Genomic DNA, 22,822 nt, shown 5'->3' with positions numbered 1-22,822 from the left:
ACTCCAGCAAGCCACTAGACTAATATATTTTACACATAATATATATTTTAAAATATTATTTAATTTTACATTTATTTAATGTGAATAGCGCTTCAGTGGTTCTTACTCTTTGCACGTCTCTCGTTCTGGTGTAACAGCCTTGTTTCTCTCTACATTTCTTGCACATCATTTAACAGTAAAACTGACATATCCCATTTTCTCCAATTAAAACAGCAAAATTACAATTTTAAAGATCGTTAATACATACAGTACAATGAATGTCACACAATTAGTCAAAAATAATTCAGTTGTGAGCACATTTTCTTTTGATGAAAACTAAATATCAAACAATTCGATAGCATACATTATAAAGTACCCTTGATTAGGTCATGGTTGCTGCTCCTATGCACGGCGCACATGCCTTTACATTTTCATCTTTAATATTAAAATTTAATTCAAAGACATTCTGAGAACCTTTTGCTAAACTAGTCCTGGTATTAAAAATGTTAACCAATTTATGTTTGAGACCAATGATGCAATTACATAACTACTATTGCTTTGACATCATGGAACCGCCTCATACAAGGCAACGCCATAAAAGGTTATGAAAAGGCATCACATGGCTTCTTCTCTCACAACCAGTGAAAGGGCAGCTGCAGTTCTAGCTCCCGTTTACTGTAACTTGCAAAGCAACCATCTTTGGTCGAGTGGTGAGAAGTGGTGGCCTTATCTCCTTTATTTAGTGTTTAAAAGTCAACCCTGAGTCACAAACTCTCAAAGGCTTCTCAGTTGCCACATGTTAATGTAAGTAACAGCAACAAAGAGCCTCCATTATAACCTGAATTTCGGTGTGAAGTTTTTGAGATTAACAGTAGGAAACCGGCATCAGGGACTTGCCTGGATCTAGACCTTTGAAACGATCAGTGCCAGGCGCAGGCCTAGCGTTATTGTTAAGCGTTGTCAGTTGTGCGCTGGAACCGGGTAGTAATACTAACGACAATGGAGACCGCTACAGACAACATTGATGCGTCTGTAGGCTGTTCTAAATCAGTTAAAAGTACTGAACAGCACTCTGCGCTGATGTACAATGTACTGCTACGAGGTTGAGATTTTGGCACAGCTTCATTTTCCGTGGTGTCTTCGTTGGCTTGTCACGGCCCCGATCCTCTACTCTTCTTGAGCCTCCCCCATTTGTGTCTGTAACTGTAACGTTGGGCTCTGACTGCCAACTCTTTAGCTATTACCGTATTTTCCGCACTATAAAGCGCACCGGATTATAAGGCGCAGCTTCAATGAATGGCCTATTTTAGAACTGTTTTTATATATAGGGCGCACCGGATTATAAGGCGCATAGAATAGAATAGCGTCGTAAGCGTGTCTCTTGAAAGGTGCCATTTTGGGGTCTTTATACACACAAGTGGTGTTGGACTAGGAGTAAGCACAGTACCGGTGTTTACCGCGGTGCGGCTTTGTAGTTTACCAGTCGTACTGAAACATTTTGACAGAGCGCCGTGTACAACCAGTATGGATCAACCAATTAACCAATTGATCCATATATAAGGCGCTCCGGATTACAAGGCGCACTGTCGTTTTTTGAGAAAATTAAAGGCTTTTAAGTGCGCCTTATAGTGCGGAAAATACGGTACATGTAATCGAAAAACTTAACACACATCCTTCCAGAATAGATGCCTGGTCTATATGTGACAAATACCCCGACATCTCTGAATAGTTGGTCTCTGGTCATAAAAAATCAAACCCCTCAACCCCCGTGGAAATTGATTAGAGTGGAGGCAATGTCAGTCTGTAGATGGAAACAGACTGTAACAAGTCAACAGTTCTGTCTGATATCAGGCAAATCAGGCTGTCCAGTGTGAATCTTCCCTTCATTGTATAGTTCTTCCATGGCGTACAGAAAAGGTGACGAGCCGGTGGTAAACAGAGCTGAGGAGGATGATGGCCACCACCACCATGCCACAGATGAGGCCGAAGGCCCAGCGGGGTCCCAGGATGGTATAGGCCTGGGAGACAAAGACTGGGGCCACCGTCCGCGCCCCACTCCCTGAGGCCGTCAACCAGCCCATGTACACACCCTGCACACAAACAACAGAAAACATCCACACTCTGGGTTCTCAAAAGATAATTGTAATAATATAGAGAAATGTATGGGCACACTCAAAGTGGTTTAAAAGGACCCTAATCATTTCAACTTGTTAAAAGCAACACAGTCCTCTTACCTGAGGTTTGGGTCCTAGGATTTTGGAATACAGTGTGTATGACATCACGTTGCAGGCTGGGTATCCCACCCCGATGAGGATGTTGGATGAGATGTACTGGGCCAGATGGATGGCAGGAGTGTACTGGCACCAGGTCTGTTCATATGGGCAGCCTGTTGGCTCTATAGAGTTGTTGGAGGCTTTAGACATCTGACTGACCAAAGAGTTGTTTTTGAGGTCTGTATTTTGAAAGGAAAAACAGAACATGAATTCTCAGCCAGACTGAGTCCATTATCTTTCTTTAACCGTTTATCCTGTTCGGGGCATTGATGACACATGTCTAGAGAGAACCATTCACTCATATCCACACCTACGAGCAATTTAGCGTCATCAATTTACCTAAGCTGCATGTCTTTGGACTGTGGGAGAAAGCCACAGAAGGCCCGTCTAGCCCGGGAATCGAACCCTCACTTGCTGTGAGGCGACAGTGCAAGCCACCACAGCACCCATGCAGCCCGGTGGGCATTTCCAAGTCATCCAGTGCAACTCTCAGTTGTATTCTTGCCGCCCCAAGAATTGGCAACACTAAACACCAATATACTAATGTCCCCACACTCAAAGCAGAGAGGCCAAAGAGTATCATTTTAATCAAGAGAAATCAGCAAACCGAGCCAAAAGGCAAATCATTCTGCAGCTATTAATTACTCAACAGAGGAAACTGAACAGTGCATACCTGCCCACTGGATTTCCGGGTAATGATTCCCCCATGGAAGCAGAATAAAGAAACCACAGAATATAATGGCCAAGCCTGCTAGAAACACAGGACGATCCCCGACCCTGAAAGAAAATAATGAATTTGGTTAATCGTGGAGAAAGTTTGATGCTGAAATATATTTTGATCTAATCCATACATGTATGAAGAAGGGTACCTTTCAGATGCCACTTTTACAGCTAGAAACACCAACACGGATTGTAATCCAATGCAGCAGATGATGATGCCATTGTACAACACAGCTTCTTTCCTTGTCCAAGCGAACATGTCCATGGACAAAGGGGTGGCAATCCTGAAAAATTATAAAAAAAACATACAGTTTAGAAAACGTTATACAACCGAGTATAAAGAGGCGGGCGAAAAAGTAGCAATACGTGTCTTTGTTGTATTCTAACTTGTCTGCCTCAGTAGACTGTAATGGAATACATACGTCTCATAGACCGCAAAGATGAACATGACGACGAAGAAGAGAACATTGGAAGTCAAGACTGCGATCTTATCAATGGTCTCCTCAGTCTCTTCACTAATGTCATCTCCATCTACAGGAAAGGGGAGAAGATAACAAAAGCATGAACCAAATAGCAAAGACCAATCTTATAATATATATATATATATATATATATATATATACACATTTCTCAGTGGTACTAATAGAACAGGCCTGGACTAGGGCTGCCTTGTGACATGCTTTCTTTTCTGGTAATGTCAAACAGTGTCCACTAAACTTATGATCACTTCTATAGATCTCTTAACTGGGCCTCTGCTGCAAACTTCTTCTTTTTCTGTTCTCTACATCACCACATTAATCAAAATCTGGGATAAAAAAAAAAAAAGGGAGTAGGACAATAAATACCTTCCGATATGTAGTTGATGGCTCGAATATGTCCACGCTCATCAACACGGTGAGCTCTGTTGACAAGTATCCAACAGACATCTTAGCCACTCTAAAATAACATTGAGAAACTCAATACTATACAATAAACTCACAAAAGCGTCGCTAAATGGATTAAAGAGTATGTGGCTCTTTGGAAAACAAGGAAACTATATATATATATATTATATATATATATGCATATAAATCTTTACCTCAGCACCAAAACAACCAGCAGGATGTTGATGAAGCAGAAAACGGTGGCTAGTAAAGCAGGAGCAGTGTACATGTTGAGCTGCAGGTCTATAGCCTTTACCGTGACACCATGCTCACCGATGAATGATAGGCAGGCCTGCAGAGCTGACATATGCAAGTGTTAAAACATACAAACCAAAGACTTGCTTGTTGTCCCACCCCCCCCATTCACTAGGCTAGCATCATTTGCTCTCTACACTGGCATGGTTTACATAATATGAACAAAATACAGCCATCTTTACCTGGTCCCAGGATGAAACCCAGAGCCTGACAGGCACTCATGTTTGCCATGGCACTGGTCCTCTCCTTCAGTGAAGTAGCTCCAGCAACATAGGACCTCACCACAGCAACATTACCTGGCGTAAAAAAAGACCAAAGCGAACATTAGCGAGTTAGTTTTGTGACACGGATGACAATATTATATGGTAGAGCGGAGCCATATGTACAGTTTATGAGCAAATCCATGGCATTAAATGAAAAGGATAGTTATTTACAGGCAGCTGTGTGGACATTTCAAAATAATGTGAAACAGGCCTTCACAAATTACCTGCTCCAAAGCCCACAAAGGCTCTGGAAATGAGCACATGGAACTTGTTATTGGTTCTGGGCAGGTATGCGTAGGCGTAGTAGATATTGGCGGACAGGTTGATGATGATGGAACACACCAGTGGCTCCCTGTGTGGCCGGTAGTTGGACCAAAGGCCAAAAATGGGTGAGGCTAACATCTGACCGAGACTGTAGGCTGCCACCACCCATCCCAAGAAGCTGGCATTGGTACTATCATCGATCTGTGAGAAACATGACCAAAAACATGTGGAATCATGAGCACGTTCTACAGAATACCCTGCAGTATGACGCTTTGAGGACAGTGCTACAATGCAAACAGATGAGATAGTCAAATTTGAGAGTCCGATTACTGATGCGTGCAGTTAGGTTTGACTCATAACTAGAATGTGACCTAGTATTTAGATTTGCTTCCTACAAAGTTTCACTACCGCACAGGTCCAGTGCAGTACTTAACCCTAATCTAAAACAAAGTCCCCAAAATGTTCTTTGTAGCTTCTTTCACTTCCTCTTTACCCTGCCGAGACTCGCCTTCGAATGGAAAAAAAACAAAGTGCCTTCAATTGTATTAATGACATCAGCAGAACCGGTCAACAGTCTTTTACAAAGAAAATGGTAAACCATATAGTACATACCTTTTGTAAATAGGGCCACAGTGATGTGATGACAAGAGTGAAACCTGAAAGAGCACATGATACTTAGATGATTCCTCCCTGTCAAAGATCCTAAACATTGTGTTATGAGTCATATCACACTAAACACAAGCCAGGGAAACATAGAGATGCATCGTATTCATAGCGACAGTACGTATCCACAAGTGTTGCTGTCGTTTACATTACTCCTGATGTGAATTCAGAAAAATGCACTACCGTTGTTGTCGTGTTTTTCTTGTGGAGCACAAATGAACTGGGCTACAATTTCATTTTGTTTTGGAATCTTGTGCTACGGAATGACAATAACTGAGCACTATTGATTCAGTCTCTCCAAGTTACAGGACAATTTCCCCCCACCTGTGCATGGAGGAGGCCCTTTTACCATACAAACTACTGAAACCCCGAGTGTAGTGTCTCTGCAATGGGCTTTCTACTTCTAAAGTCGTGGGCATGCTCACCTACACTGCTGAGAAACATGGTGAAGTACATAACTCGGATAGACCTCCACCGACTCTTGTAACCTTCATCCTGAGAGTCATCACTGTACACAAGAGGAAAAGACAGCACATGTGATTTAGAGCCAACACGGAAACAAAAACGATTTGCCTGAAACGGTTAACATAATGCATGGTTCACTTCTAGAGGAGCGTTGGTAATACTTCGGTTTAGTAAACAATGCACTACAGCTCCCTGTTGAAACGTTACCCCACTTAGCTGAGGTAACAGTGGCTACTGGCTAAGGGGTCGAGTCAATGGCCATTGAACTCTGCACTCACCCGTTTGAATCATCACTGAGCAATGGAGTTGTCTCGTCAGAGTCAATGAATTGAGCCATGTTTGCAAAAAATGTAAACAACGCAGAACTTGTGCTAAGTCTCCATGTAGCCGAGAGTAAGTGACCTAGCTACACTGCTAACGCTAACTACAACTCTTCCGAGCTCAGACTAAAATTGTACATTCTTGCATACAACGTTACGTTAACATACTAATGCCACAAAATACTATTAAGTTAAGTAGTTTCCAACCGACGGTGAAGTGAATAGACGATAGTACGCCACACACAAGCTTCTTCTTATTAACTAGTTTATTGGCGGACTACAAACTAACTTTTAATGTGAATACCGCCACCTACTGTACCGGAGTGTGTAAGATTATGACATTTGTCATTTAAACACAATAATATTGTTATTATTATAAATAAAAATAAAATGTAAAAAAGCCCTTTTAACCAGAACAAGCGTTAATCTTGACCACACCACCAGTCAAACTGAATTATAATTACTTCTTCCGGTTAGACGTAGAAAAATAAAGTTAATTGCAATTAAATCCAACAATTTTTTTTGTCTTTTCATAACGGACTGTTGAGCCAAATAATTCGAAAACGATTGTCAATGTGAATAAAGAACAGCGTCAAGACCTACCCGTCTATTTTTTAACAGAGACCAACTATACGCCTTTATTTTGAAGCCGACATCGCATAACATCCGGTCCCTTCTGTTTACCTATTGCTGATCTCGAGGCAGCGCTCTCACGTGAGAATTTACAAACCACAAATCCCTGTCCCTTGTTTGCACATCTGTGGTTGACAATGTCCACCTACCATGTCAGCACAAACATATAGCACAGAGCCTCTTATGATATTGTGCCAGGTTTTACCCACTCGTTGTGTTCTTAGATGGGGTTAGGCTTTTGTCAAACGATTTGCAAAAACGTAAACTATTAAAACAAATGAAAAAATGAACTGCATAACACATTTTACTCCGTAAGGACAAAATGCACAAAAACTCTCTCTGATTTCACACATTTGTTTTGTTGGTTAAGCTCCTTTATTTGTGTGTTCGTATTTCTTAAGTATGAAAGTATTCTGAAACGTTCAGTAACCTTAGCCTGTTGCTGTTTGGACAATAAATAGCCAACACCAGGCAGATCCACCCCCTCACACACCCCCTTTGAAACCCGTGAAATACAGTTGAAATGGGTAAGATATTGGAGTTAATAAAAGTTTATCGCTCCGCCAGTCGACCACAAAACAGCTGATTCCAGCGAAAGTGCCATATTTTTGACATTTGCTTATCAGCACCAAACAGGGAGTAAAGCTTTAGCTGATGGGAATGTCAATAGTTATTTTTATACATATTTCCATGGTATAGTATTTGTTTTTTTTAAATGTTTTTCTTTGTATTTGTTCTATTGTGTTCCACACTCATTTATTCATGCGATTAATGATTTTGTCAGGAGAAGTTAAACTTAGGCCTTACGCCTCTGACGAACAAGTGGAAGACTGCACATGCATTTAAGTCCCGACAAACTTTCCCCTAGATTTCATGGGAGAGCATTTACTGTAAATGAAAGTGTTCACAACAGAGTAGCTGACCGCCATCTCACTCCTGTTTCCGGTAGTAAGTGAAAGTGGAAAGTGAAAGTAAATCTCTGGATAAGGGCGCAACGTGTTAGGAGCGCGTTTTTTCCCCCCATTATTCTACCTTCACGACGAAATTACACTAAAAATACTAAACGGACTTCAAATCCTCTCAGTTTGTATTCCTTCTTCATTTTCTAAGGACTATATTCTACCAGGAGCAGCGTGAGGGATATTTCTCCCCGGAGTTACAACAGCACAATGGGTAGGCACGAGTTGGACGGGTTATCAACCGCAACATATTCCTCTGCTTTTATTCAGTTGCTGTTATTAAATCTGTATTGATTTAAGCCCGATTGTGTATTGTGGAGAGGTGTGGATACCTTTCGAATTCCTGATATTACGGTTGTTTTCATGCAGATAGCCTGTCATAATTTGTATTCATCCTATTTTATAGGTGCACTGATGATGCATATGTGCCTTGTGGCTGCTCTTGGTGCACCATTGTGTGGCGCTGCCCCCGGTAAGTCCCTTGTCTGCGCTACTCTATCTATTTTTATTTATGTTATTTTCCTTATCCTTGTATTCTACAATGCATGACTCCATTGTTACCTTTGTATGTATCTGATCACTGTTTATTCCAATTCATTCACGTTTTAGTGTCACATTTTGTGCTAAACCTTTAAACTGCTTTTATATTTCATTTAAACCCCATCAAGTCTTTTTTTTTTTGCAGTTAGAAGCTATATGTACTCATAACACGATTTATAATCAAGTATAAACATGCTGCATTAAACACTATAAAAGTAATTTATAGGTGGGACATAAGGGAGGCAATAATGCATTTACATGGCACCTATCTTAAATATTAACAAAACCCAGAGTGACTTACAGTAACTAACATTTAAGTTTCAGGTAGCCTTGAGGTTTTAATCAGGACCCCTGTCAGAGTGCAACGCGGCCAAACAACTACATTACCATGCTGGCTCAATCCACCACAAAGTGCAGATGGTTTGGAGGTATCTTGGTATCGTGTTCACTACGAATCCCCGGTCATGTATTACCGGGCAAAGAAGTTTGAGAATGCATCCCAGGAAGCTTCGTATGTGGGCCGAGTCTCGTTTGGCTTGAAGGATGCAGCGTCTGTTGGGCTGACGGCAGGTGATGTGAGCCTGAAGCTAGAAAAAGCCACAGTTGAGGATGCAGGAGATTACACTTGTTACGTCAGCAGTGAACAAGGTTATGACAGTGAAAGTGTTAGTCTCATTGTGACAGGTGAGTACATTCAAAACCAAGGGGTTATTTAAATTTTACAATCTTCCTTTCATCTTAACAATAAATGTTTTTCTATCGTCCTCCTCCTTCCTAGAAATGGGAACTGCCCCGCTCCTGTCAGCAGTGTGGAAAGAAGGTAACACGGTGAACATGAGCTGTGAGTCTGAAGGCTGGTATCCAGAGCCTAATCTGAGATGGTCGGATCAAAAGCAGGTTCTTAAACCAAAAAGTCTGAAGTACAGCAAAGACTCGTCTGGTCTTCATTCAGTCCACAGTTGGCTTCTTGTCTCCAGCTCCACTGAGGTTTCTTGCTCAGTAGGCATCTCTGATGAGCAGCCAAAAGAGGCAAGAGTGCGCATGGAAAACTCGCCCCAAACTGGTAAATAGGGAAACAATTATTTGCATGTGTGCAACAATAAAAACAAATGTTTCTTCGCTCAGGTACACTACATAAAAACATATTTCTTGCTTTTCATTTAGAATCGGGATCCTCAGCAGCTGGATGGGTGCTTTGTGCTTTGCTCCTCACAGCCATGTTAGTGTTACTTGGAGTGCTGTACTTCAAACAGAGAGGTAATTGTTTGACTTTCTGGAGACATGTTTGTGATGTAATAAATATATATATTTTATAAGAAATCCTGAAAATGTTCCATGTTTCAGGGAAAAAAGCCAAATCAAATAACGACCAAATCAAATCAAATAACGACCAAATCAAATCAAATAACGAACCAGCCGAAGGTAAGAACAACCAGAGTCACTCTCTTCACAACATTTCAGATAAAGTTCATGATATGAGTATTATATGGCTACACCTGCAAATTAGTATTCGATCTTAGGCTAAGCACTTCTTTAAACAAGTTGTGAGAGACACATTTTAAAAAGCACCTACTATGAGTCAAGCTCCAAAAACATTGGATACATTTTCCAAAATGCTGAGTAGTACATCGCATGACAACAAAATTGAACTTCATGTGTAAAATCCATGGGGGGCTATAAAATAACGGAACCTAAAGGGTTAACTTTGTTTTTGTATTTTCTTCCCTAGAGAATCGTACCCTTTTACCAAAAGGTAAGAAGTAACATGGTCACTATTCAAGTCAAAGCAAAGCACTGACACAAAAGTTGCATTCTGTAATGATTATTGTACCTTTACAGAATCAGACGTGATCCAGCCAACAAGTCTATCAGCAGCTAACAAGTGCTATGGTAACCACTTCATTTATTTTAATTAACAATTATGTGCGTAGTGTGCCAAGTGTTTCTCTAATCCGACCTTTTCTGATTGGTTTGTTTAATGTTTTCAATTTTCAGTAAATGTCACACTTGAGAAGACGGAAAATCAGTATATCTTAATCAGGGGTAGTAAACTGAGAGACGCCCCGTGTGACTTTCCCGATGGACAAAAGGTTACCTGTATCACAGCTATCAAAGGAACACCTGGCTTCTCTTCTGGACAACACTACTGGGAGGTTTCTTTGGGGAGAACAGATGCTAATGTAGGTCTCAAAAAGTCCTGGTGGGTAGGAGTTACAAGTGCAACTGTCATTTCTGAGAAGTTAGATGTTTCGCCAACTACATCTAATGGTTTCTGGTTCCTGTCCTCTAACCCTGACCCTGACAAAACTGGTAGCTTTCAGTTTAGCACAGAGCCAAACGTTTTACTGCCCGTCTACTCCAGACCCGGGACGGTCGGTGTGTTTCTGAATTACGACAGCGGAGAGCTTTCCTTTCATGATGTGGAAGAGAAGCGTCTCATTGGCAGTTTAACAGCTACCTTCACAGGGGTCATTTTTCCATTTTTCAATCCTGGTAAAGGTGACAAAGCAACGATGGAGATATTACAGAGGGAAGAACCGGGTCAGTCTAGTGACATGGGGAACTCTGTAGACTCAACGGCACAAGAGACTGAATCTTAATATCAACTGTTGTAAGGAAGCAGGTGAAATCTGATAGGATCTGTGTTTGTGTTTTAGCACTGTATTTGGATCATGTGTTATGGGGGAAAAGAGGATACAAAAAAATGAATGGAACCAAGTTTACTTGTTTTGCGTACTTTATGTACTTACTGTAGTTCAGGGAAAACTGTTGAGTGACTGAAGTGGGTGACCACCCAAGATTTTTATTAAACAAGTCATGTTAAAGCTGAAATTTATTATTGTATACGGTCATATTAGCTCAAACTCCGGACCAATTGCAGACAGAATAATAACAGAAAGGTCTGTCAGTAAAGGATTGATACCACTCTCCAGATATCAATCTTCTCATCTAACTCTCCGCAAGAAAACCGAACTGATTGAGCAGCATTTCATTTTCTATATTTTTTATGTTCACTGTCTGTTAAGTGATTTAAAAAAAAAACTTATGCTATTGTGCATTTATACAGTATTAGTAAATATACACTGACATTTAATCTAATTTCATTTATACACAAATTACAATCATTTATGAAGTTATTATTGCTTGTGCTGTGTGACTCTTCTTTTTTAGAATTTAAGTACACTTTATGACTTAGTTATTTACGTGATTCACAACTATATATTCTCTTGCCTTTCGGGGGGTTTTGGTCTTGTAACCATTCAGTAAACACACACAACAAACAGAAATATTGCAGAGGTGAGTCTACAAGCCAGACTCAAAAACGGGGGTGGACAGAGAAGGAAGGATCTGATAAGGTAGCATTGACCGTGGTGAGCCTGGCCGCAAACTGACATACAAAAGCTAACAACAACCCAACCCTGGCACTTACCACTAAATGGAGTTTAACATACTTTTTATTCTGTAATAGTTGATGTTAAAATGTATAATTATTTTAGAATGTGTGTGTGTACTCTTTGTGACTCAGCTTTTTGAATAAAATTCAATCAATCTGTGATCTTGTATTTATCTGTTATTTCTATTTCCTTTGTTTCACTCTACATCCACAATGTACAACTCACTTTACAATCCAGTTTAAGAAAACACAGCAAAATGTCATACACTTTAATAAGTACAGGTAGTATTTACAGTATATACACCATAACACAATACTATGCCATCACTACTGTATTTTTTTTTCATAGATTAAGAAGTATTTACATTATGGATAAGACCATAAATTGATTCTGAAATGATTCTGATACACAATAAATTCAAGTAGGTGTGCCTTGAGACAGAGTAGCCCGACTACGACCATGGTAGAAGAGGTATGCAAGAACCACTTCACAGGTGCATAATGGTCCGAGACGATGAAGAATACTTCTTAATACGCTCGTCAATTGGGAGCCATGGTTTGGGGGCACGACGTCAGTCAATATCAAACACAAACTATACAAGTTCATACTTAGTCTATCTGTGGTGATTTTAAATGATCAGAACCATTGGTTTCTTCTTCCAAAGCTTTACACATTCATGTTTGGTCATCAGCCTTCAGTGGAAGCAAACGCTAGACCAAGGATTATTTGCTGCAGAGTGTCCTGGTGGTCTAAAGCACCTACCGCAACCCTGTGGATCGACTTCACTGCAGGGACATTTGTTGCATGTCACCTTCTCTCTCTCTCCTACGTCTCCCGCTGTTCTCCACTATCAACCATTTCATGAAGTAAGGACGACATAAAAAACAAATCTTTAACACAAAAAAACCAAAGCATTCACTGTGTTTGAACTCATATTCACATTTTTGCGTACATCTTGTCCAACAGCTTAAAAGTTCATCTTGAACAGACAGCGGGCATCCTCCATACGGAGTATGGATGATCCTTAACTGGAGCAGCTCATTACTACACAACTCACTTATGACCGGGGTGATGAGACATTGCATGCACCTAACTTCAGGTACGCCACCCAAAAAGAGAAGCTGCACTCCACCTTTTGTCTCCATTATGATTGCTGGTGGTTTATACATTATGGTACGTGTCCTGTGCCAAAAACATCCTTTATTATAATTTTACGCATTTTGTTTCAATTACTTCACAATTTATTTGTTTTTTTTTAAAAATGTTTTTCTTTGTATTTGTTCTATTATGTTCCACAGTCATTTATTCATGCCATTAATGATTTTGTCAGGAGAAGTTAAACTTAGGCCTTACGCCTCTGACGAACAAGTGGAAGACTGCACATGCATTTAAGTCCCGACAAACTTTCCCCTAGATTTCATGGGAGATCATTTACCTAACTAACCTAAATGAAAGTGTTCACAACAGAGTAGCTGACCGCCATCTCACTAATGTTTCCGGTAGTATGTGAAAGTGCAAAGTACTATCTCTGGATAAGGACGCAACGTGTTGGAGCGTGTTTTTCCCACCCCCATTATTCTACCTTCACGACGAAATTACACTAAAAAGACTAAACGGACTTCAAATCCTCTCAATTTGTATTCCTTGTTCATTTTCTAAGGACTATATTCTACCAGGAGTAGCGTGAGGGATATTTCTCCCCGGAGTTACAACAGCACAATGGGTAGGCACGAGTTGGACGGGTTATCAACCGCAACATATTCCTCTGCTTTTATTCAGTTGCTGTTATTAAATCTGTATTGATTTAAGCCCGATTGTGTATTGTGGAGAGGTGTGGATACCTTTCGAATTCCTGATATTACGGTTGTTTTCATGCAGATAGCCTGTCATAATTTGTATTCATCCTATTTTATAGGTGCACTGATGATGCATATGTGCCTTGTGGCTGCTCTTGGTGCACCATTGTGTGGCGCTGCCCCCGGTAAGTCACATGTCTGCGCAACTCTATCTATTTTTATTTATGTTATTTTCCTTATCCTTGTATTCTACAATGCATGACTCCATTGTTACCTTTGTATGTATCTGATCACTGTTTATTCCAATTCATTCACGTTTTAGTGTCACATTTTGTGCTAAACCTTTAAACTGCTTTTATATTTCATTTAAACCCCATCAAGTCTTTTTTTTTTGCAGTTAGAAGCTATATGTACTCATAGCACGATTTATAATCAAGTATAAACATGCTGCATTAAACACTATAAAAGTAATTTATAGGTGGGACATAAGGGAGGCAATAATGCATTTACATGGCACCTATCTTAAATATTAACAAAACCCAGAGTGACTTACAGTAACTAACATTTAAGTTTCAGGTAGCCTTGAGGTTTTAATCAGGACCCCTATCAGAGTGCAACGCGGCCAAACAACCACATTACCATGCTGGCTCAATCCACCACAAAGTGCAGATGGTTTGGAGGTATCTTGGTATCATCGTCACTACGACTCCCCGGTCATGTATTACCGGGCAAAGAAGTTTGAGTATGCATCCCAGGAAGCTTCGTATGTGGGCCGAGTCTCGTTTGGCTTGAAGGATGCAGCGTCTGTTGGGCTGACGGCAGGTGATGTGAGCCTGAAGCTAGAAAAAGCCACAGTTGAGGATGCAGGAGATTACACTTGTTACGTCAGCAGTAAACAAGGTGATGACAGTGCAAGTGTTAGTCTCATTGTGACAGGTGAGTACATTCAAAACCAAGGGATTATTTCAATTTTACAATCTTCCTTTCATCTTAACAATAAATGTTTTTCTATCGTCCTCCTCCTTCCTAGAAATGGGAACCGCCCCGCTCCTGTCAGCAGTGTGGAAAGAAGATAACACGGTGAACATGAGCTGTGAGTCTGAAGGCTGGTATCCAGAGCCTAATCTGAGCTGGTCGGATCAAAAGCAGGTTCTTAAACCAAAAAGTCTGAAGCACAGCAAAGACTCGTCTGGTCTTCATTCAGTCCACAGTTGGCTTCTTGTCTCCAGCTCCACTGAGGTTTCTTGCTCAGTAGGCATCTCTGATGAGCAGCCAAAAGAGGCAAGAGCGCGCATGGAAAACTCGCCTCAAACTGGTAAATAGGGAAACAATTATTTGCATGTGTGCAACAATAAAAACAAATGTTTCTTCGCTCAGGTACAATACATAAAAACATATTTCTTGCTTTTCATTTAGAATCGGGATCCTCAGCAGCTGGATGGGTGCTTTTTGCTTTGCTCCTCACAGCCATGTTAGTGTTACTTGGAGTGCTGTACTTCAAACAGAGAGGTAATTGTTTGACTTTCTGGAGACATGTTTGTGATGTAATAAATATATATATTTTATAAGAAATCCTGAAAATGTTCCACGTTTCAGGGGAAAAAGCCAAATCAAATAACGAACCAGCCGAAGGTAAGAACAACCAGAGTCACTCTCTTCACAACATTTCAGAGAAAGTTCATGATATGAGTATTATATGGCTACACCTGCAAATTAGTATTCGATCTTAGGCTTAGCACTTCTTTAAACGAGTTGTGAGAGACACATTTTAAAAAGCACCTACTATGAGTCAAGCTCCAAAAACATTGGATACATTTTCCAAAATGCTGAGTAGTACATCGCATGAAAACAAAATTGAACTTCATGTGTAAAATGGGGGGGCTATAAAATAAAGGAACCTAAAGGGTTAACTTTGTTTTTGTATTTTCTTCCCTAGAGAATCATACCCTTTTACCAAAAGGTAAGAAGTAACATGGTCACTATTCAAGTCAAAGCAAAGCACTGACACAAAAGTTGCATCCTGTAATGATTATTGTACCTTTACAGAATCAGACGTGATCCAGCTATCAGCAGCTAACAAGTGCTATGGTAACCACTTAATTTATTTGAATTAACAATTATGTGCGTAGTGTGCCAAGTGTTTCTCTAATCCGACCTTTTCTGATTGGTTTGTTTAATGTTTTCAATTTTCAGTAAATGTCACACTTGATAAGACGGAAAATCAGTATATCTTAATCAGGGGTAGTAGACTGAGAGACGCCCAGTGTGACTTTCCCGATGGACAAAAGGTTACCTGTATCACAGCTATCAAAGGAACACCTGGCTTCTCTTCTGGACAACACTACTGGGAGGTTTCTTTGGGGACAGCATATCCTAATGTAGGTCTCAAAAAGTCCTGGTGGGTAGGAGTTACAAGTGCAACTGTCATTTCTGAGAAGTTAGATGTTTCGCCAACTACATCTAATGGTTTCTGGTTCCTGTCCTCTAACCCTGACAAAACTGGTAGCTTTCAGTTTAGCACAGAGCCAAACGTTTTACTGCCCGTCTACTCCAGACCCGGGACGGTCGGTGTGTTTCTGAATTACGACAGCGGAGAGCTTTCCTTTTATGATGTGGAAGATGAGCGTCTCATTGGCAGTTTAACAGCTACCTTCACAGGGGTCATTTTTCCATTTTTCAATCCTGGTAAAGGTGACAATGCAACGATGGAGATATTACAGAGGGAAGAACCGGGTCAGTCTAGTGACATGGGGAACTCTGTAGAATCAACGGCACAAGAGACTGAATCTTAATATCAACTGTTGTAAGGAAGCAGGTGAAATCTGATAGGATCTGTGTTTGTGTTTTAGCACTGTATTTGGATCATGTGTTAAGGGGGAAAAGAGGATACAAAAAAATGAATGGAACCAAGTTTACTTGTTTTGCGTACTTTATGTACTTACTGTAGTTCAGGGAAAACTGTTGAGTGACTGAAGTGGGTGACCACCCAAGATTTTTATTAAACAAGTCATGTTAAAGCTGAAATTTCTTATTGTATATGGTCATATTAGCTCAAACTCCGGACCAATTGCAGACAGAATAATAACAGAAAGGTCTGTCAGTAAAGGATTGATACCACTCTCCAGATATCAATCTTCTCATCTAACTCTCCGCAAGAAAACCGAACTGATTGAGCAGCATTTCATTTTCTATATTTTTTATGTTCACCGTCTGTGAAGTGATTTAAAAAAAACTTATGCTATTGTGCATTTATACACTATTCGTAAATATACACTGACATTTAATCTATTTTCATTTATATACACTAATTACAGTCATTTATGAAGTTATTATTGCTTGTGCTGTGTGACTCTTCTTTTTTTGAATTTAAGTACACTTTATGACTTAGTTATTTACGTGATTCACAACTATATATTCTCTTGCCTTTCGGTCTTGTAACCATTCAGTAAACACACACAACAAACAGAAATATTGCAGAGGTGAGTCTACAAGCCAGACTCAAAAACGGGGGTGGACAGAGAAGGAAGGATCTAATAAGGTAGCATTGACCGTGGTGAGCCTGGCTGCAAACTGACATACAAAAGCTAACAACAACCCAACCCTGGCACTTACCACTAAATGGAGTTTAACATACTTTTTATTCTGTAATAGTTGATGTTAAAATGTATAATTATTTTAGAATGTGTGCGTGTACTCTTTGTGACTCAGCTTTTTGAATAAAATTCAATCAATCTGTGATCTTGTATTTATCTGTTATTTCTATTTCCTTTGTTTCGCTCTACATCCACAATGTACAACTCACTTTACAATCCAGTTTAAGAAAACACAGCAAAATGTCATACACTTTAATAAGTACAGGTAGTATTTACAGTATATACACCATAACACAATACTATGCCATCACTACTGTATATTTTTTTTCATAGATTAAGAAGTATTTACATTATGGATAAGACCATAAATTGATTCTGAAATTATTCTGACACACAATAAATTCAAGTAGGTGTGCCTTGAGACAGAGTAGCCCGACTACGACCATGGTAGAAGAGGTATGCAAGAACCACTTCACAGGTGCATAATGGTCCGAGACGATGAAGAATACTTCTTAATACGCTCGTCAATTGGGCGCCATGGTTTGGGGGCACGACGTCAGTCAATATCAAACACAAACTATACAAGTTCATACTTAGTCTATCTGTGGTGATTTTAAAAGATCAGAACCATTGGTTTCTTCTTCCAAAGCTTTACACATTCATGTTTGGTCATCAGCCTTCAGTGGAAGCAAACGCTAGACCAAGGATTATTTGCTGCAGAGTGTCCTGGTGGTCTAAAGCACCTACCGCAACCCTGTGGATCGACTTCACTGCAGGGACATTTGTTGCATGTCACCTTCTCTCTCTCCTACGTCTCCCGCTGTTCTCCACTATCAACCATTTCATGAAGTAAGGACGACATAAAAAATAAATCTTTAACACAAAAAAACCAAAGCATTCACTGTGTTTGAACTCATATTCACATTTTTGCGTACATCTTGTCCAACAGCTTAAAAGTACATCTTGAACAGACAGCGGGCATCCTCCATACGGAGTATGAATGATCCTTAACTGGAGCAACTCATTACTACACAACTCACTTATGCGGGGTGATGAGACATTGCATGCACCTAACTTCAGGTACGCCACCCAAAAAGAGAAGCTGCACTCCACCTTTTGTCTCCATTATGATTGCTGGTGGTTTATACATTATGGTACGTGTCCTGTGCCAAAAACATCCTTTATTATAATTTTACGCATTTTGTTTCAATTACTTCACAATTTATTTGTTTTTTTAAAAAATGGTTTTCTTTGTATTTGTTCTATTATGTTCCACACTCATTTATTCATGCCATTAATGATTTTGTCAGGAGAAGTTAAACTTAGGCCTTACGCCTCTGACGAACAAGTGGAAGACTGCACATGCATTTAAGTCCCGACAAACTTTCCCCTAGATTTCATGGGAGATCATTTACCTAACTAACCTAAATGAAAGTGTTCACAACAGAGTAGCTGACCGCCATCTCACTCCTGTTTCCGGTAGTAAGTGAAAGTGCAAAGTGAAAGTAAATCTCTGGATAAGGACGTGTAGGAGCGTGTTTTTTCACCCCATTATTCTACCTTCACGACGAAATTACACTAAAAAGACTAAACGGACTTCAAATCCTCTCAATTTGTATTCGTTCTTCATTTTCTAAGGACTATATTCTACCAGGAGCAGCGTGAGGGATATTTCTCCCCGGAGTTACAACAGCACAATGGGTAGGCACGAGTTTGACGGGTTATCAATCGCAACATATTCCTCTGCTTTTATTCAGTTGCTGTTATTAAATCTGTATTGATTTAAGCCCGATTGTGTATTGTGGAGAGGTGTGGATACCTTTCGAATTCCTGATATTACGGTTGTTTTCATGCAGATATCCTGTCATAATTTGTATTCATCCTATTTTATAGGTGCACTGATGATGCATATGTGCCTTGTGGCTGCTCTTGGTGCACCATTGTGTGGCGCTGTCCCCGGTAAGTCACATGTCTGCGCTACTCTGTCTATTTATGTTATTTTCCTTATCCTTGTATTCTACAATGCATGCCTCTCCATTGTTACCTTTGTATGTATCTGATCACTGTTTATTCCAATTCATTCACGTTTTAGTGTCACATTTTGTGCTAAACCTTTAAACTGCTTTTATATTTCATTTAAACCCCATCAAGTCTTTTTTTTGCAATTAGGAGCTATATGTACTCATAACACGATTTATAATCAAGTATAAACATGCTGCATTAAACACTATAAAAGTAATTTATAGGTGGGACATAAGGGAGGCAATAATGCATTTACATGGCACCTATCTTAAATATTAACAAAACCCAGAGTGACTTACAGTAACTAACATTTAAGTTTCAGGTAGCCTTGAGGTTTTAATCAGGACCCCTGTCAGAGTGCAACGCGGCCAAACAACCACATTACCATGCTGGCTCAATCCACCACAAAGTGCAGATGGTTTGGAGGTATCTTGGTATCATCGTCACTACGGCTCCCCGGTCATGTATTACCGGGCAAAGAAGTTTGAGTTTGTATCCCAGGAAGCTTCGTATGTGGGCCGAGTCTCGTTTGGCTTGAAGGATGCAGCGTCTGTTGGGCTGACGGCAGGTGATGTGAGCCTGAAGCTAGAAAAAGCCACAGTTGAGGATGCAGGAGATTACACTTGTTACGTCAGCAGTAAACAAGGTGATGACAGTGCAAGTGTTAGTCTCATTGTGACAGGTGAGTACATTCAAAACCAAGGGGTTATTTAAATTTTACAATCTTCCTTTCATCTTAACAATAAATGTTTTTCTATCGTCCTCCTCCTTCCTAGAAATGGGAACCGCCCCGCTCCTGTCAGCAGTGTGGAAAGAAGATAACACGGTGAACATGAGCTGTGAGTCTGAAGGCTGGTATCCAGAGCCTAATCTGAGATGGTCGGATCAAAAGCAGGTTCTTAAACCAAAAAGTCTGAAGTACAGCAAAGACTCGTCTGGTCTTCATTCAGTCCACAGTTGGCTTCTTGTCTCCGGCTCCACTGAGGTTTCTTGCTCAGTAGGCATCTCTGATGAGCAGCCAAAAGAGGCAAGAGTGCGCATGGAAAACTCGCCTCAAACTGGTAAATAGGGAAACAATTATTTGCATGTGTGCAACAATAAAAAAAAATGTTTCTTCGCTCATGTAGAATACATAAAAACACATTTCTTGCTTTTCATTTAGAATCGGGATGCTCAGCTGGATGGGTGCTTTTTGCTTTACTCCTCACAGCCATGTTAGTGTTACTTGGAGTGCTGTACTTCAAACGGAGAGGTAATTGTTTGACTTTCTGGAGACATGTTTGTGATGTAATAAATATATATATTTTATACGAAATCCTGAAAATGTTCCATGTTTCAGGGAAAAAAGCCAAATCAAATAACGAACCAGCCGAAGGTAAGAACAACCAGAGTCACTCGCTTACACGACATTTCAGAGAAAGTTCATGATATGAGTATTATATGGCTACACCTGCAAATTAGTATTCGATCTTAGGCTCAGCACTTCTTTAAACGAGTTGTGAGAGACACATTTTAAAAAGCACCTACTATGAGTCAAGCTCCGAAAACATTGGATACATTTTCCAAAATGCTGAGTAGTACATCGCATCACAACAAAATTGAACTTCATGTGTAAAATGGGGGGCTATAAAATAACGGAACCTAAAGGGTTAACTTTGTTTTTGTATTTTCTTCCCTAGAGAATCTTACCCTTTTACCAAAAGGTAAGAAGTAACATGGTCACTATTCAAGTCAAAGCAAAGCACTGACACAAAAGTTGCATTCTGTAATGATTATTGTACCTTTACAGAATCAGACGTGATCCAGCCAACAAGTTTATCAGCAGCTAACAAGTGCTATGGTAACCACTTAATTTATTTTAATCAACAATTATGTGCATAGTGTGCCAAGTGTTTCTCTAGTCCGACCTTTTCTGATTGGTTTGTTTAATGTTTTCAATTTTCAGTAAATGTCACACTTGAGAAGACGGAAAATCAGTATATCTTAATCAGGGGTAGTATACTGAGAGACGCCCAGTGTGACTTTCCCGATGGACAAAAGGTTACCTGTATCACAGCTATCAAAGGAACACCTGGCTTCTCTTCTGGACAACACTACTGGGAGGTTTTTTTGGGGAGAACATATCCTAATGTAGGTCGCAAAAGGTCCTGGTGGGTAGGAGTTACAAGTGCAACTGTCATTTCTGAGAAGTTAGATGTTTCGCCAACTACATCTAATGGTTTCTGGTTCCTGTCCTCTAACCCTAACCCTGACAAAACTGATAGCTTTCAGTTTAGCACAGAGCCAAACATTTTACTGCCCGTCTACTCCAGACCCATGACGGTCGGTGTGTTTCTGAATTACGACAGCGGAGAGCTTTCCTTTCATGATGTGGAAGGGAAGCGTCTCATTGGCAGTTTAACAGCTACCTTCACAGGGGTCATTTTTCCATTTTTCAATCCTGGTAAAGGTGACAAACCAGCTATGGAGATATTACAGAGGGAAGAACCGGGTCAGTCTAGTGACATGGGGAACTCTGTAGAATCAACGGCACAAGAGACTGAATCTTAATATCAACTGTTGTAAGGAAGCAGGTGAAATCTGATAGGATCTGTGTTTGTGTTTTAGCACTGTATTTGGATCATGTGTTAAGGGGGAAAAGAGGATACAAAAAAATGAATGGAACCAAGTTTACTTGTTGTTTTGCGTACTTTATGTACTTACTGTAGTTCAGGGAAAACTGTTGAGTGACTGAAGTGGGTGACCACCCAAGATTTTTATTAAACAAGTCATGTTAAAGCTGAAATTTCTTATTGTATACGGTCATATTAGCTCAAACTCCGGACCAATTGCAGACAGAATAATAACAGAAAGGTCTGTCAGTAAAGGATTGATACCACTCTCCAGATATCAATCTTCTCATCTAACTCTCCACAAGAAAACCGAACTGATTGAGCAGCATTTCATTTTCTATATTTTTTATGTTCACCGTCTGTGAAGCGATTTAAAAAAAACTTATGCTATTGTGCATTTATACACTATTAGTAAATATACACTGACATTTAATCTAATTTCATTTATACACAAATTACAATCATTTAAGTTATTATTGCTTGTGCTGTGTGACTATTCTTTTTTTGAATTTAAGTACACTTTATGACTTAGTTATTTACGTGATTCACAACTATATATTCTCTTGCCTTTCGGGGGATTTTGGTCTTGTAACCATTCAGTAAACACACACAACAAACAGAAATATTGCAGAGGTGAGTCTACAAGCCAGACTCAAAAACGGGGGTGGACAGAGAAGGAAGGATCTAATAAGGTAGCATTGACCGTGGTGAGCCTGGCCGCAAACTGACATACAAAAGCTAACAACAACCCAACCCACTTACCACTAAATGGAGTTTAACATACTTTTTATTCTGTAATAATTGATGTTAAAATGTATAATTATTTTAGAATGTGTGTGTGTGTACTCTTTGTGACTCAGCTTTTTGAATAAAATTCAATCAATCTGTGATCTTGTATTTATCTGTTATTTCTATTTCCTTTGTTTCGCTCTACATCCACAATGTACAACTCACTTTACAATCCAGTTTAAGAAAACACAGCAAAATGTCATACACTTTAATAAGTACAGGTAGTATTTACAGTATATACACCATAACACAATACTATGCCATCACTACTGTATATTTTTTTCATAGATTAAGAAGTATTTACATTATGGATAAGACTATAAATTGATTCTGAAATGATTCTGACGCACAATAAATT

General features: G+C 39.8%; 3 protein-coding genes across 6 annotated transcripts; 2 read left to right on the top strand and 1 right to left on the bottom strand.

Moving 5' to 3' along the window:
* Nucleotides 1–41: 41 nt before the first annotated feature.
* Nucleotides 42–6,573, bottom strand: mfsd8 (major facilitator superfamily domain containing 8). 2 transcript variants are annotated; one of them, XM_076112407.1, is made up of 12 exons: nt 6,084–6,573; nt 5,766–5,848; nt 5,290–5,333; nt 4,638–4,878; nt 4,333–4,446; nt 4,051–4,195; nt 3,818–3,873; nt 3,395–3,503; nt 3,122–3,256; nt 2,926–3,029; nt 2,214–2,431; nt 42–2,069 (listed from the first exon to the last, which is right to left on the bottom strand). In XM_076112407.1, exons 1-12 carry the CDS (start codon nt 6,140–6,142, stop codon nt 1,863–1,865), a joined length of 1,515 nt encoding a protein of 504 aa, XP_075968522.1. In that variant the 5' UTR covers nt 6,143–6,573; the 3' UTR covers nt 42–1,862. The 2 variants fall into 2 exon arrangements, with proteins under 2 accessions (XP_075968522.1, XP_075968523.1); XM_076112408.1 differs by having other exon boundaries at nt 5,770–5,848; nt 6,084–6,103.
* A 289-nt stretch (nt 6,574–6,862) lies between these two features.
* On the top strand, nt 6,863–16,694 carry LOC142971749 (butyrophilin subfamily 2 member A2-like). Of its 3 annotated transcripts, none has more exons than XM_076112402.1 (9): nt 6,863–7,931; nt 8,124–8,189; nt 8,576–8,941; nt 9,036–9,320; nt 9,422–9,514; nt 9,602–9,679; nt 9,987–10,010; nt 15,495–15,536; nt 15,642–16,694. In XM_076112402.1, the coding sequence occupies exons 1-9, from the start codon at nt 7,928–7,930 to the stop codon at nt 16,238–16,240; spliced, it is 1,557 nt and encodes a 518-aa protein (XP_075968517.1). In that variant the 5' UTR covers nt 6,863–7,927; the 3' UTR covers nt 16,241–16,694. The 3 variants fall into 3 exon arrangements, with proteins under 3 accessions (XP_075968517.1, XP_075968516.1, XP_075968518.1); XM_076112401.1 differs by lacking the exons at nt 15,495–15,536; nt 15,642–16,694 and adding exons at nt 10,097–10,147; nt 10,253–11,811 and having other exon boundaries at nt 7,301–7,931; XM_076112403.1 differs by lacking the exons at nt 9,602–9,679; nt 15,495–15,536; nt 15,642–16,694 and adding exons at nt 10,097–10,147; nt 10,253–11,811 and having other exon boundaries at nt 7,302–7,931.
* LOC142971752 (butyrophilin-like protein 3) lies at nt 12,697–22,137 on the top strand. The gene is made up of 9 exons (XM_076112406.1): nt 12,697–13,375; nt 13,568–13,633; nt 14,019–14,384; nt 14,479–14,763; nt 14,865–14,957; nt 20,403–20,438; nt 20,743–20,766; nt 20,853–20,903; nt 21,009–22,137. Exons 1-9 carry the CDS (start codon nt 13,372–13,374, stop codon nt 21,611–21,613), a joined length of 1,530 nt encoding a protein of 509 aa, XP_075968521.1. The 5' UTR covers nt 12,697–13,371; the 3' UTR covers nt 21,614–22,137.
* The last annotated feature ends 685 nt before the right edge of the window (nt 22,138–22,822 follow it).

Source organism: Anarhichas minor, unplaced genomic scaffold (assembly GCF_050575085.1).
Source record: "Anarhichas minor isolate MPS153535 unplaced genomic scaffold, ASM5057508v1 ptg000049l, whole genome shotgun sequence".
NCBI lineage: Eukaryota > Metazoa > Chordata > Actinopteri > Perciformes > Anarhichadidae > Anarhichas > Anarhichas minor.
The sequence above is the reverse complement of the archived record's forward strand: the minus strand, read 5'-3'. Positions and strand labels throughout refer to the sequence as shown.